Here is a 13153-nt window from a genome sequence, read left to right as displayed (position 1 = left end):
TCTGGTCGACGGAGTGGCGGATGAACACAGGAGTAGCGAATCACGGGAGAGCGGAGGCGGGCTTCCCGGAGCTCACAGCGAATCCCGAGCAAGAGACGAGTTTATTCTTGGCCAACTAGCAAGGGCTCAGGGCCAAAGGACTGGAAAGAAGAATGATGGGGGAGTTTGGAGAGCTGGGTGAGGAGAGTGCTAGAAGCCGAAATTTCGGCTCTTGGACCCATCAGAATGAGGCGTGGCGTTCACCTCCTGCCCACGATTTCAACCCTAAAGTCGTTAATATTCAAAGCCCAAAGGAAGTTTTCCCTTCCCTGGCCTGCTACCATCAATAAAATGGGGGAATTTGGGGTTTGGGAGCTGTGTCCAGGATGCTGATGTCCGGGATACCGACGTCCAATGTGCTGCGGCTTAGATACACGTAAATCGCGTTCATTTGTTATGAGAAGTGCCAGTGTTCTGGCCGGGCGCGGTGGTTCACGCCTGTAATCCCAATACTTTGGGAGGCCGAGGTGGGTGGATCACCTGAGGTCCGCAGTTCGAGACCAGCCTGACCAACATGGGGAAACCCCGTCTCTACTTAAAAAAACAAGTATCAGCCGGGTGTGGTGGCATGCGCCTGTAATCGCAGCTACTCAGGAGGCTGAGACAGGAGAATCGGCCTGAACTCGGGAGGCGGAGGTTGCAGTGAGCCAAGATCCCGCCACCGCTGCACTCCAGCCTGGGCGACAGAGTGATATTGGTCTCAAAAAAAACCCCCAAAACAAAAAACTGGGCCGGGTGCGGTGGCTCACGCCTGTAATCCCAGCACTTTGGGAGGCCGAGGCGGTTGGATCACAAGGTGAAGTTCGAGACCAGCCTGGCCAATATAGTGAAACCCTGTCTCTACTAAAAAATACAAACATTAGCCAGGCGTGGTGGCACGTGCCTGTAGTCCCAGCTACTTGGGAGGCTGAGGCAGGAGAATCGCTGCAACCTGGGAGGCAGAGCTTGTAGTGAGCCGAGATCGTGCCACCACACTCCAGCCTGGGCAACAGAGTGAGACTCGGTCTCAAAAACAAAACAAAACAAAAAGCCCAAACAAACAAAACCCAAAAAACTGAATTTCCAGCCATGACAGTAAGGGAGGTCAGAAGCACATCTTGTTATGTCCCCTCTCTTTTAGTGTTTAAGCACAACAACTGACCAGCATTAATGTTGAAATAAAGAGCATAAGCTTAGCAAACTGCACTCTTTGTGTAAATAAGGTACCAAATTATAAACAGGACTTAAGGCTATGTCATATGACAGTTAAGTCACACACCTTTAGAGGTCACTCCAACCCAATGTATTGGCTAACAGACTTCCTTGTCTTAAACATCTTAAACATTTCTTTCTGCTGACTCCAATTTTTTTCTTTTCTTCTTCTTCTTCTTCTTCTTCTTCTTCTTCTTCTTCTTCTTCTTCTTCTTCTTCTTCTTCTTCTTCTTCTTCTTCTTCTTCTTCTTTTTTTTTTTTTTGAGACAGAGTCTTGCTCTGTTGCCTGGCTGGAGTGCAGTAGCACAATCTCTGCTCACTGCAACCTAGGCCTCCCGGGTTAGTGATTCTCCTGCCTCAGCCTCCCAAGTAGCTGGGACTACAGTCCCACGGCACCATGCCTTGCTAATTTTTGTATTTTTATTAGAGATGGGGTTTCACCATGTTGGCCAGGATGGTTTCAATCTCTTGACCTTGTGATCTGTCCACCTTGGCCTCCCAAAGTCCTGGGATTACAGGCACTGCGCCCCGCCCGCTGACTCCAAATTTTTAGACTAAACTTTACTCCTTTAACCAATTGCAAATTAAAGAATCTCTGAATCCACCTATAAACTCTGATCCCGTGCTTCAAGGTATCCTGCCTTTTTGGGCCAAACCAATGTATATCTTTCATGTATTTGTTTATGTCTTTGTCTGTAACTCCTGTCTCCCTGAAACGTATGAAACCAAACTGTGGGCTGGGCTTGGTGGCTTATGCCTGTTATCCCAGTATTTTGGGAGGCCAAGGCAGGAGGATCACTTGACGCCAGGAGTTTGAGACCACCCTGGGTGACGTAGTGAGACATCATCTCTAGCCCCTTTTCCCCCCAAAATTAGCCTGGCATGGTGGTACATGCCTTGTAATCCTAGCTACTTGGGAGGATATCTTGGGCCTAGGAGTTCAAGATGATAATAAGCTAAGATGGCACCACTGCACTCCAGCCTGCTGGGTAACAGAGCAAGATTCTGTCTCAAAACAAAAGCAACCCTCAAGAAAAACCAAATTATAAGTGGGACACGGTGGCTGATGTCTGTAATCCCAGCACTTTGGGAGGGCAAGGCGGGCAGATCCCGAGGTCAAGAGATTGAGACCATCCTGGCCAACATGGTATAACTCCATCTCTACTAAAAATACAAAAATTAGCTGGGTGTGGTGGCATGTGCAGGAGAATCTCTTGAACCTGGGACGCGGAGGTTGCAGCGAGCCGAGATCGTGCCACTGCACTCCAGCCTGGTGACAAAGCGAGACTCCGTCTCAAAAAAAAAAAAAAAAAAAGAAAACCCACATTATAACTTGACCACCTCAGGCACAATTTCCTAGGACCTCTTAAGACTGTGTTTCCCCAAGCTATGGTTACTCATATTGGCTCAGAATAAACCTTTTAAAAATATTTTAGTTTTTTTTTTTTGTTGTTGTTAACAACATATTGTTGAATGGGCTTAATAACTGCACTTTTGGCAATGTGGTGCAATGCAGTAGAAAAGAGCAGGCTGGGCACGGTGGCTCACACCTGTAATCCCAGCACTTTGGGAGGCCGAGGCGGGCAGATCACCTGAGGTTGGGAGTTCGAGACCAGCCTGACCAACATGGAGAAACCCCATCTCTACTAAAACAAAATACAAAAAATTAGCCGGGCATCGTGGCACATGTCTGTAATCTCAGCTACTCGGGAGGCTGAGGCAGGAGAATCGCTTGAACCTGGGAGGCAGGGATTGCAGTGAGCCAAGATCACGCCATTGCACTCCAGCCTGATCAACAAGAGAGAAACTGTCACAAAATAAATAAATAAATAAATAAATAAATAAATAAATAAATAAATTAGCTGGGAGTGGTGGCACATGCCTGTAATCCCAGCTACTGGGGAGGCTGAGGCAGCAGAATGCTTGAACCCAGGAAGCTGAGGTTGCAGTGAGCCAAGATCACACCATTGCACTCCAGCCTGGGCAACAAGAGGGAAACTGTCTCTCAAAAAACAAAAAAAGATAAGTAGGATTCTGTCTAGTGAAAGCTTAACCTTGACCTCCCTTCATCCATCTAATGAATGTGAACAAGACAATAGTAGTCTTTACTTTCATGAAGTTTATAGCTCTTCTCTAAGTCATTTTCTCTTCTCTGTTTCTTCTTTTTTAGATGAGAGAATTGGGCCAGATTATCTACCTGATTGATGATTATAAAAATACCTTCTTTGGGCCTGGGTGTGGTGGCTTATACCTGTAATCCCAGCACTTCGGGAGGCCGAGGCGGGTGGATCACGAGGTCAGGAGTTCGAGACCAGCCTGACTAACCCCATCTCTACTAAAAATACAAAAATTAGCTGGGTGTGGTGACACGTGCCTGTAATCTCAGCTACTCAGGAGGTTGAGGCAGGAGAACCACTTGAACCTGGGAGGCGGAGGCTGCAGTGAGCCAAGATCATGCCACTGCACTCCAGCCTGGGCAACAGAGCAAGACTCTGTCTCAAAAAAACAAAACAAAACAAAACAAACCTTCTTTGTTTTGTATGAAATAGTAAAACTGGCTTTGTTGATCATATTTTAGTTAAGAAAATAGCAGCCCTGCCTGGTATTTTGTTTAATTCCATTTACGTGAAATATCCGGAATAGGTAAATCCATATAGATAAAACACAGATTGCTTGTTTTCAGGGACTGGGGAGAGCGGCCGAATAGGGAGTAACTGCTTAATAGGTACTAGGTCTCTTTGGCCAGGCGCGGTGGCTCACGCCTGTAATCCCAGCACTTTGGGAGGCCAAGGTGAGTGGATTACGACGTCAGGAGATCGTAGACCATCCTGGCCAACATGGTGAAAATCCGTCTCTACTAAAAATATAAAAATTAGCCGGGCATGATGGTGGTGTGTGTCTGTAATCCCAGCTACTCGGGAAGCTAAGGCAGGAGAATCACTGGAACCGGGAGGCGGAGGTTACTGTGAGCCAAGATCGCACCACTGCACTCCAGCCTGGGTGACAGAGTGAGACTCCGTCTCTAAACAAAACAAAACAAAAAACAAACAAAAACAAAACAAAACAAGAAAACCTTAGTACTAAGTCTCCTTTTGAGGTGATGAAACTATTTTGGAACCAGATAGACATGGTGGTTGCAGAACATTGTGAATGTTCTAAAGACCACTGGGCACAGTGGCTCATGCCTGTAATTCCTGTACTTCCGGAGGCCTGGGCAACATGGCAAGACCCCGTCTCTACAAAAGTACATAAAATTAGCCGGGCATGGTGGTGCGTGCCTGCAGTCCCAGCTACGAAGGCTGAAGTGAGAGAATCGCTTGAGCTTGGGAGGTCGAGGCTGCAGTGAGCTGTGATTGCACCACTCGACTGCAACCTGGACCACAGAGATCCTGTCTCAAAAATAAATAAATAAATAAATAAACTCACTGAATTATTCACTTTTTCTTTTATTATTTTTTTACCTAACAACAATAAATTAAGCAAATAATTTACTTTAAAGTGGTTAATTATATGTTATGTGTAATTCGTTTAAATGTTAAAAAGGCCACCTAGGTTTAAAGTGCTTGGCTGGGCTGCGAGCCCTTTAAGAACCTCTCAGACGGGAGGCGGGGCTAGAGGGGCGGACCTGTAAGAATCACGTGGGGCGACGCCTGCGCAGACGGGTCACGTGGTGGCTGGGCCGGGGAAATGGCGGCTTCAGGAGAGAGCGGGACTTCGGGCAGCGGAGGCAGCACCGAGGAAGCCTTTATGACCTTCTACAGTGAGGTGAACACAGAGTGAGGAGTAGTGGCACCGGGGCGACCTCTCCCAGATCTGCTTTCCCGGTGGACAAAGGCAGTGGCCGCCTGGCCTGGACCGTTGGGCGATTCCTTCAGTCCAATCTTCGGGGTGGCGGGGGTCTGGGGGTGTGTGAGCGTCTCCCACTGATAGCTGCTGGGAGATCCCCTGGGCAACGAAAGAGGGGATGGTGTTCGACCTATCGAGGGAGGTGGCGAGTGCGTCCAACGTAGTGCGGGCGCGCGGGCAGAGTGCCCCAAGTCCGCGGAGTCGGGGGCTGGCAGAGGCTGGGCCCTTCCTGGGAGTGACTTAGCCTTCTTGTCCCCCAAGACGTTTCTTAGTCCTCTGTAATGAGTTGTTTTAGTGGTTGTTTCTGCCATTCACTAACGCCAGGCACTGTGCATCATGCCAGTTAGGCATTATATTACCCCCCCTTTATAGATGACGAACCTGAGGTTTAGGGAGGTGAAATAGTTTGGGGCCTTAAAGTAGGTTACAGCTTGCTCGGTGGTATGTTAGGACAGCAGTGGGCATGTTCTGAGCCTCCTTTACTATCGAATCTCCAGCGCCTAGTATTTAGTGGATGCTCAGTAAATACTTGTTGAGTGAATGAATGAATAAATGAAATAAAAGCATGCCTTTTGGAGTCAGAATCTCAGATTAAATTCTTGCAAGGGGCTGGGCACAGTGGCTCACATCTGTAATTCCAGCACTTTGGGAGACCCAGGCGGGAGGAACCCTGAAGCTTGAGGCTGCAGTGAGCTATGATCGGACCACTGCACTCCATCCTTGGCGACAGAGGGAGACCCTGTCTGAGTCAGAATCTCAGATTAAATTATTGCAAGGGGCTGGGCACAGTGGCTCACATCCGTAATCCTAGCACTTTGGGAGGCCCAGGCGGGAGGAACCCAAAAGCTCGAGGCTGCAGTGAGCTATGATCGGACCACTGCACTCCATCCTTGGTGACAGAGACCCTGTCTCTTTAAAAAGAAGAAAAAAAAGGATAGAAAAAAAAATTCTTGGCGGGCGCGGCGGCTCACGCCTGTAATCCCAGCACTTTGGGAGGCCGAGATGGGCGGATCACGAGGTCAGGAGATTGAGACCACGGTGAAACCCCATCTCTACTAAAAATACAAAAAATTAGCCGGGCGTGGTGGCGGATGCCTGTAGTCCCAGCTACTCAGGAGGCTGAGGCAGGAGAATGGCGTGAATCCGGGAGGCGGAGCTTGCAGTGAGCCGAGATAGCACCACTGCACTCCAACCTAGGTGACAGAGCGAGACTCTGTCTAAAAAAATAAAATAAAAATTATTGGAAGATAGTTAACCTGACTGGACTGGGATTGAATTATTCTTCTTCTTTTTTTTTTTTTTTTTGAGACGGAGTTTTGCTCTTGTCGCCCAGGCCTGGAGTGCCGTGGCATGATCTTGGCCCACTGCAACCTCCGCCTCTCGGGTTCAAGCAATTCTCCCGCCTCAGCCTCCCAAGTAGCTGGGATTACAGGTGCCTGCCACCACGCCTGGCTAATTTTTGTATTTTTGGTAGAGACGGGGGTTTCACCATGTTGCCCAGACTTGCCTCAAACTCTTTATTTATTTATTTTGAGACAGAGTCTCACTCTTGCCCAAGCTGGAGTGCACAACTTCTGCCTCCTGGGCTCAAGTGATTCTCCCACATCAGTAGCTGGGACTACAAGCTCGTGCCACTATGCCTGGCTGATTTTTTTTTTTTTTTGTTGTTGTTGTTGTTGTTGTTGTTGTTGTTGTTGAGACAGAGTCTCGCTTTGTCGCCCAGACTGGAGTGCAGTGGCCGGATCTCGGCTCACTGCAAGCTCCGCCTCCCGGGTTCACGCCATTCTCCTGCCTCAGCCTCCCGAGTAGCTGGGACTACAGGCGTCCGCCACCGCGCCCAGCTAGTTTTTGTATTTTTTAGTAGAGACGGGGTTTCACCGTGTTAGCCAGGATAGTCTCGATCTCCTGACCTTGTGATCCGCCCGTCTCGGCCTCCCAAAGCGCTGGGATTACAGGCGTGAGCCACCGCGCCCGGCCGCCTGGCTGATTTTTGTATTTCTTTGTAGTGACAGGATCTTTCTGTGTTGCCCAGGCTGGTCTGAAACTCCTGGGCTCAAGCAGTCCTCCCGCCTTGGCCTCCCAAAGTGTTGGGATTACAGGCATGAACGACTGTGCTTGACAAGAGAATTAATTTTAATTTTAAAATAAACATTTTCATGAGTACTAAAGTTATTGTATAAGAAAGCGTTTCATAAAAAAATAAAGTGGAAGCATCTTTCTTAGGGTTCAACAAGGCAGAAGATGGGATCTCTAGGTTGGCATGGGTTTGAGATATGGAGTTGCTCCCCAGCAGGCTGTGAGCTATTCAGGGTTAAGGACCGTATCACATTCATCTTTTATTTCTTGCATTTGTAACAGTGCTTGTTACATAGTAGTTTCTCCAAAGTACTAAATTTAGGTTTAGACACCTGGCAGGCGCTACCTGTAGTCTCAGCTGCTCTGACGGCTGAGGTGGGAGGATTGGAGGATCACTTGAGCCCAGGAGGTGGAGGTTGCAGTGAGCCATGATCTGTCTTCTGTCACTGCAGTACACCCTGGGTGACAGAGCAAGACCCCTTCTCAAAAAAACAAAAACAAACAAAAAACCAAATAGCAATCTTTGTTTGTTTGAATTGGATGGGAAAAAATATCTAAGGAAGGATGCTTCATTTTTTTTTTTTTATCCAACATGTGTTTATTGAGATGGTTTCCCACTCATCTTGATTCAGAGTGCCTTTAGTGCTGCTTCCTCCTAAAGGAACATCCTTCTGTAAGCCTTGCTTTTCATCCTGTAGGCTGGCAGAGGACAGTGGAACAGCCAACACACAAAACTACCGTTTGTGCATGGCTGAAGACCATGGTGATTTTATAGCATCCTGGGCATTTCACATCCATGAAGTAGAAATTGGGGCTCTGCACCAGGCGTTTCTTCTTGTGTTTCCTCTTCTCTTCTGGGAAGGGATGAAGGAGATCCTTTGTGAGAGGCATGTTCTTGTGTGGGTAGGTCGTCACCGCTGGAAAAAAGGCTTCAGTCATTTTTTTAAAAAATAGAGATAGGGTCTTGCCATGTTGCTCAGGTTGGTCTTGAATTCCTGCGCTCAAGTGATCCTCCTACCTCACATTCCCAAAGTGCTGGGATTACGGGCATAAGCCACCACACTGGCCTCATTCATTTAACAGATGGTTTATTGAACATTTGAAGTGTACTAGTGTGCTATTTAGGTGTTGGGGATATGGTAGTGAACAAAAGAGGAAAAAAAATCCTGTTTTCATAGAGTGAAGAGGGAAGATGTCTAGAAGGAATGACTTTCTATGTTAATGAAATTCTTTCCAACCTTGTTTTGGCCATAGGAATAAAGATGATATATAGCATACCAGAGATTCATTCCAACTAGCATTCCAACTCTGACAGTGACACCAAGAATGTTTTCCTGGGACTGCCTGGTGCTTGTTCTCCCTGGCATTGTCTTCAGGTCAGGGATTTTTCTTTTTTCTTTCTTTCTTTTTTTTAAAATTAAAAATAGAGACGGGGTTTCGCCGTGTTGCCCAGGCTTGTCTCAAACTCCTGAGCTCAAGCAATCCACCCACCTCAGCCTCCCACAATGCTGGGATTACAGGTGACAGCTACTGCACCTGGCCAAGTCAGGGATTTTTCCTAACACTATTAGAATTAGGTGGTGGAGTTATTTGTTCCTTCCCATCAACAGTTTTAAATGCTGCTCATAGTTTATGTCTTACTGTGATTGTATTTTTCCTTTTTTTGCTCTTTAAATTTTTTTTCTTTTTTTTCCCCCCACAGAGAAATCTCTTTTTTTTTTTTTTTTTTTTTTTTTTGAGATGGAGTCTCGCGGTGTCGCCCAGGCTGCTGGAGTCCAGTGGTGTGATCTTGGCTCCCTGTAACCCCTATCCCTGGGGTTCAAGTGATTCTCCTGCCTCAGCCTCCTGAGTATCTGGGACTACAGGCCATGCCACCACGCCCGGCTAATATTTTGTAGTTTTAGTAGAGATGGGGTTTCACCATGTTGGCCAGGATGGACTCCATCTCCTGACCTCGTGATCTGCCCACCCTGGCCTCCCAAAGTGCTGGGATTACAGACATGTGCCACTGTGCCCAGCCTATTTTTTTTTTTTCCTTAAAATTAAAAGCTGTAAATGAAGTATAACCACACACAAGCACATCTTCTGTCATTAAAGTGGAAGTTCTTTAAAGGCTGTGACTTATTTATCTTTGAATCCTCTTGATGCATGCTGTGGGGTCAAACTGTTGGGGTTAAAATTCTGGCTTACAAGTTGGATAATTGGGAACAAGTCAGTTATCTTCTCTAAGCCTCAGTATTCTTATCTGTGAAATAGGTACAGTAGCAGTATCTACCACATAGGGTTGTTGAGATTAATAAATACATGTAAGGTTTTTATATTAAAATTCAACAAATGGTAGTTGTAATTTCTCAAAGCGTTTATCAAAATGTCTTGCACATGGTAAACACACAAATAAATGTTTGTTGAACATATCAGTGAACGTTGTGTTAAGATAAACAATTCAGTTTGTTATTGAATTCTATTAATGAAGTTTTTAATCCTCATAATTTTAGGTGAAACAAATAGAGAAAAGAGACTCGGTTCTAACATCGAAAAATCAGATTGAAAGACTGACCCGTCCTGGTTCCTCTTACTTCAATTTGAACCCATTTGAGGTAAGCTGATTGGTGTTGCTAGGACCTCTGTAATGGAGGGTGTTTGCATAGCTGCAGGCATACCTACATCGGAATACATACCTAATTTATATCATAGTTAGGATTGTGAAAAATGGTGGAGTAAAGTGATGGAATTTGTATAGTACAAATTGAGTATTCCTTATCCAAAATGCTTAGGACCAGAAGTTTTTTGGATTTTGGATTTTTTTTGGGATTTTGGAATATATACATCCATTCTACTCACTTGCTGGTTGAAGCATCCCGAATTAGAAAATTCAGGATGTTAATGAGCATTTTCTTTGAGCATCAATTGACTCTCAAAAAGTTTCAGATTTTGGAGCATTTTGGATTTTGCATTTTGCATTTAGAGGTACGTAACTGTATATAGATTGTCTTTAAACTTGGTTGGTTTTACTGAGCAGAACTGGAGAGGCAGCATGTTAAGAAAAGTGAGATGGGCACATACCTTTCATCATCTTTTAGCAACCCAAATATATAAGGATTTAATTTCAGATGTGAAGGGGCGGCTAACTCTGATAAATTTAGGATTCTTTTTTTTTCTCTTTTTTTTTGAGACGGAGTCGTGCTCTGTCCCCCACGCTGGAGTGCAGTGGCGCGATCTTGACTCACTGCAACCTCCTCCTCCCGGGTTCAAGCAATTCTCCTGCCTCAGCCTCCCAAGTAGGTGGGATTACAGGTGCCTCCCACTGTGCCTGGCTAATATTTGTATTTTTAGTAGAGATGGGGTTTCACCATGTTGGCCAGGCTGGTCTCGAACTCCTGACCTTGTGATCCGCCTGCCTCAGCCTCCCAAAGTGCTGGGATTACAGGCATGAGACACCGCTCCTAGCCTAGGATTCTTGATTTAAACTACTTGTTAAAACTTTTCTGTTTCACTATAGTAAATACCAAAAACCCAACAACAACAAAACAAAGATCACAGGATTTTAGATAAGTGAATATACTTTTTGATTTTCTTAATTTTATAACTTTAAACTTTTCCTGGTTATAAAAGTAAATCATATTTCTTGTAAATGTACAGAAAGCAAGAATAATCATGTATAATCCTACCTAAGAGAGATAGCCACTCATGTTTACACTCAAACTGTTTTGCTTAAAAACAGGGAGCATCATACACTTAGTCCTTTTTTTTTTTTTTTTTTTTTTTAAAGAGATGGAGCCTCATTATGTTGCCCAGGCTGGATTAGAACTCGTGGGCTTAAGTGATCTTGACCTGCTCAGCCTTTGGAGTAGATGGGACTACAGGCTTATGGCACCACGCCTGGCTCAGCTCAATACGGTTTTATTTTATTTTGTTTTATTTTTTTGAGACAGGGTCTCATTGTCACCCAGGCTGGAGTGCAGTGGTGCAATCATGGCTCACTGCACCCTTGAACTCCTGGGCTCACATGATTTGCCCACCTTGGGCTCCCAAAGTGCTGGGATTACAGCCATTCGCCACCATGTGCAGCCTCAGGGCTGTTTTAAATGCTTTTTTTTTGAGATGAAGCCTCACTCTGTCACCTAGGCTAGAGTATAATGATACGATCTTGGCTTACTGCAACTCCACCTCCCAGATTCAAGTGATTCTCCTGCCTCAGCCTCCCGAGTAGCTGGGATGACAGGTGCCTGCCATCATGCCCGACTAATTTTTATATTTTTAGTAGAGACGGGGTTTCGCCATATTGTCCAGGTTGGTCTCGAACTCCTGAGCTCAGGTGATTCACCTGTCGCGGCCTCCCAAAGTGCTAGGATTATAGATGTGAGCCGCTGCCTGGCCAAAAAAAAAAAAAGAAAAATTAATTTTTCTTTTTATTTTTTGCAATTCTTGACAAAATATTAACATCTTTAATCATAAATGAACTCTTCAGAAATCAGTACAAAGACACTAACATTACACGGGAAGTGAAAATAAAAGGAACAGAGGAAAATGGAATAGCACAAATGAGTTATAAGGCTATATGAAGATGACATATAGTTAATACTAATAGTTGAGAAAGCAATTTCATTATAAATTACATTATCAATGCTTACCAATATTGATATCTGATGTTTGTACAACTTTAGGAAATGAAGAGTTCTCAGATACTCAGGAAACTTACTCTAGTCATGAGGAGTTTACTCAAAAATGTAGATTTTTGCATAAACTTGGCCCCAGCAATTCCAAACCACAGGAATCACTCCGATGAAGTAGTTGGATACACACACATATACATACATTTTTACTACATGGTAGATGTGTAAGTAATATATCATCCCCCAAGAAACTATTTATGAACTGGTTATAAAATAATAGCCTGGGGGGTAAAGAAAAATTCTGTATAATTTATTTAATCATTTCTTTATTGTGGAATAGTTCAGCTAGTTTATTTCTTTCTAGATTTGTTTTTTTTTGAGATGACGTCTCACTCTGTTGCCAAGGCTGGAGTGCAGTGGCGTAATCTCGGCTCACTGCAACCTCCGCCTCCTGGGTTCAAGCGATTCTCCTGCCTCAGCCTCCTGAGTAGCTGGGACTACAGGCACGTGCCACCACGCCTGGCTAATTTTTGTATTTTTAGTAGAGATGGAGTTTCACCATATTGGCCAGGCTTTTCTCAAACTCCTGACCTTGTGATCTGTCTCCCTCAGCTCCCAAAGTGCTGCAATTACAGGCGTGAGCCATCACACCTGGCTCTTTAAAAAATTTTTTTAACAGGCAGCCCTTGAACCAGAATAGGTTTAGAGAGACTCCCTAAACTACTTTTTAATTGTTCACATTTACAAATAATTTTGAAGCGAATATTTTTGTATCTGTTAAATAATAGAAACAACACTTATTGGGCACTTAGAAAAAACTCCCCTCACTTTTTTTTATTGTGGAAAAATATACATAACATAAAATTTGCCATTTTAGCCAGGTGTGGTGGCTTATGCCTGTAATCTCAGCATTTTGGGAGGCCGAGGTGGGAGGATCATTGGAGGCCAGGAGTTCAAGACCAGCCTGGCCAACATGGCGGAACCCCGTCTCTACAAAAATAATACAAAAATTAGCTGGGCATGGTGGTGCATGCTTGTAATCTCAGCTACTTGGGAGGCTAAGGCCCAAGAATCACTTAAACCCAGGAGGTGGAGGTTGCAGTGAGCCGAGATTGCGCTACTGCACTTCCAACCTGGGCGACAGAACAATACTGTCTCCAAAAAAAAAAAAAATTACCATTTAAATTATTTTGAGTTTTACAATTTAGTGGCATTAAATACATTCACAGTGTTGTGTAACCATCACCACTGTTCATATTCAGAAATTTTTCGTCACCCCAACTAGAAACTTTGTATCTGCTAAACAGTAAGTCCTCATTTTCTCCCTGACCCCTGGTAACCTCTACTCTATCTACTTTGTCTATGAATTTGCCTCTTCTAGGAAACCC

The 13153-nt window shown here is 44.9% G+C and overlaps 2 protein-coding genes and 1 pseudogene across 3 annotated transcripts in view; 2 read left to right on the top strand and 1 right to left on the bottom strand.

Annotated features, from left to right (window-relative positions):
* RPA2 (replication protein A2) overlaps positions 1 to 13153 on the top strand; it is a 342664-nt gene that overhangs the window by 194 nt on the left and 329317 nt on the right. The gene's annotated exons all lie outside the window — the stretch shown is intronic.
* The window catches only part of LOC126958026 (dnaJ homolog subfamily C member 8), a 614804-nt gene that overhangs the window by 577759 nt on the left and 23892 nt on the right, over positions 1 to 13153 (top strand). Inside the window, exons 2-3 of one of the 2 annotated variants that reach the window (XM_050796069.1) lie at positions 4891 to 4995; positions 9648 to 9749. In XM_050796069.1, coding sequence (XP_050652026.1) covers positions 4918 to 4995; positions 9648 to 9749 — 180 coding nt within the window. In that variant the 5' untranslated portion in view covers positions 4891 to 4917. Of the gene's footprint in view, positions 1 to 4886; positions 4996 to 9647; positions 9750 to 13153 lie in introns of those variants that run through there. The other variant, XM_050796076.1, reaches the window with a different exon arrangement.
* LOC126958439 (40S ribosomal protein S27-like) lies at positions 7713 to 8286 on the bottom strand (annotated as a pseudogene).

This window comes from Macaca thibetana, chromosome 1 (genome assembly GCF_024542745.1).
Source record: "Macaca thibetana thibetana isolate TM-01 chromosome 1, ASM2454274v1, whole genome shotgun sequence".
Lineage (NCBI taxonomy): Eukaryota > Metazoa > Chordata > Mammalia > Primates > Cercopithecidae > Macaca > Macaca thibetana.
The sequence above is the reverse complement of the archived record's forward strand: the minus strand, read 5'-3'. Positions and strand labels throughout refer to the sequence as shown.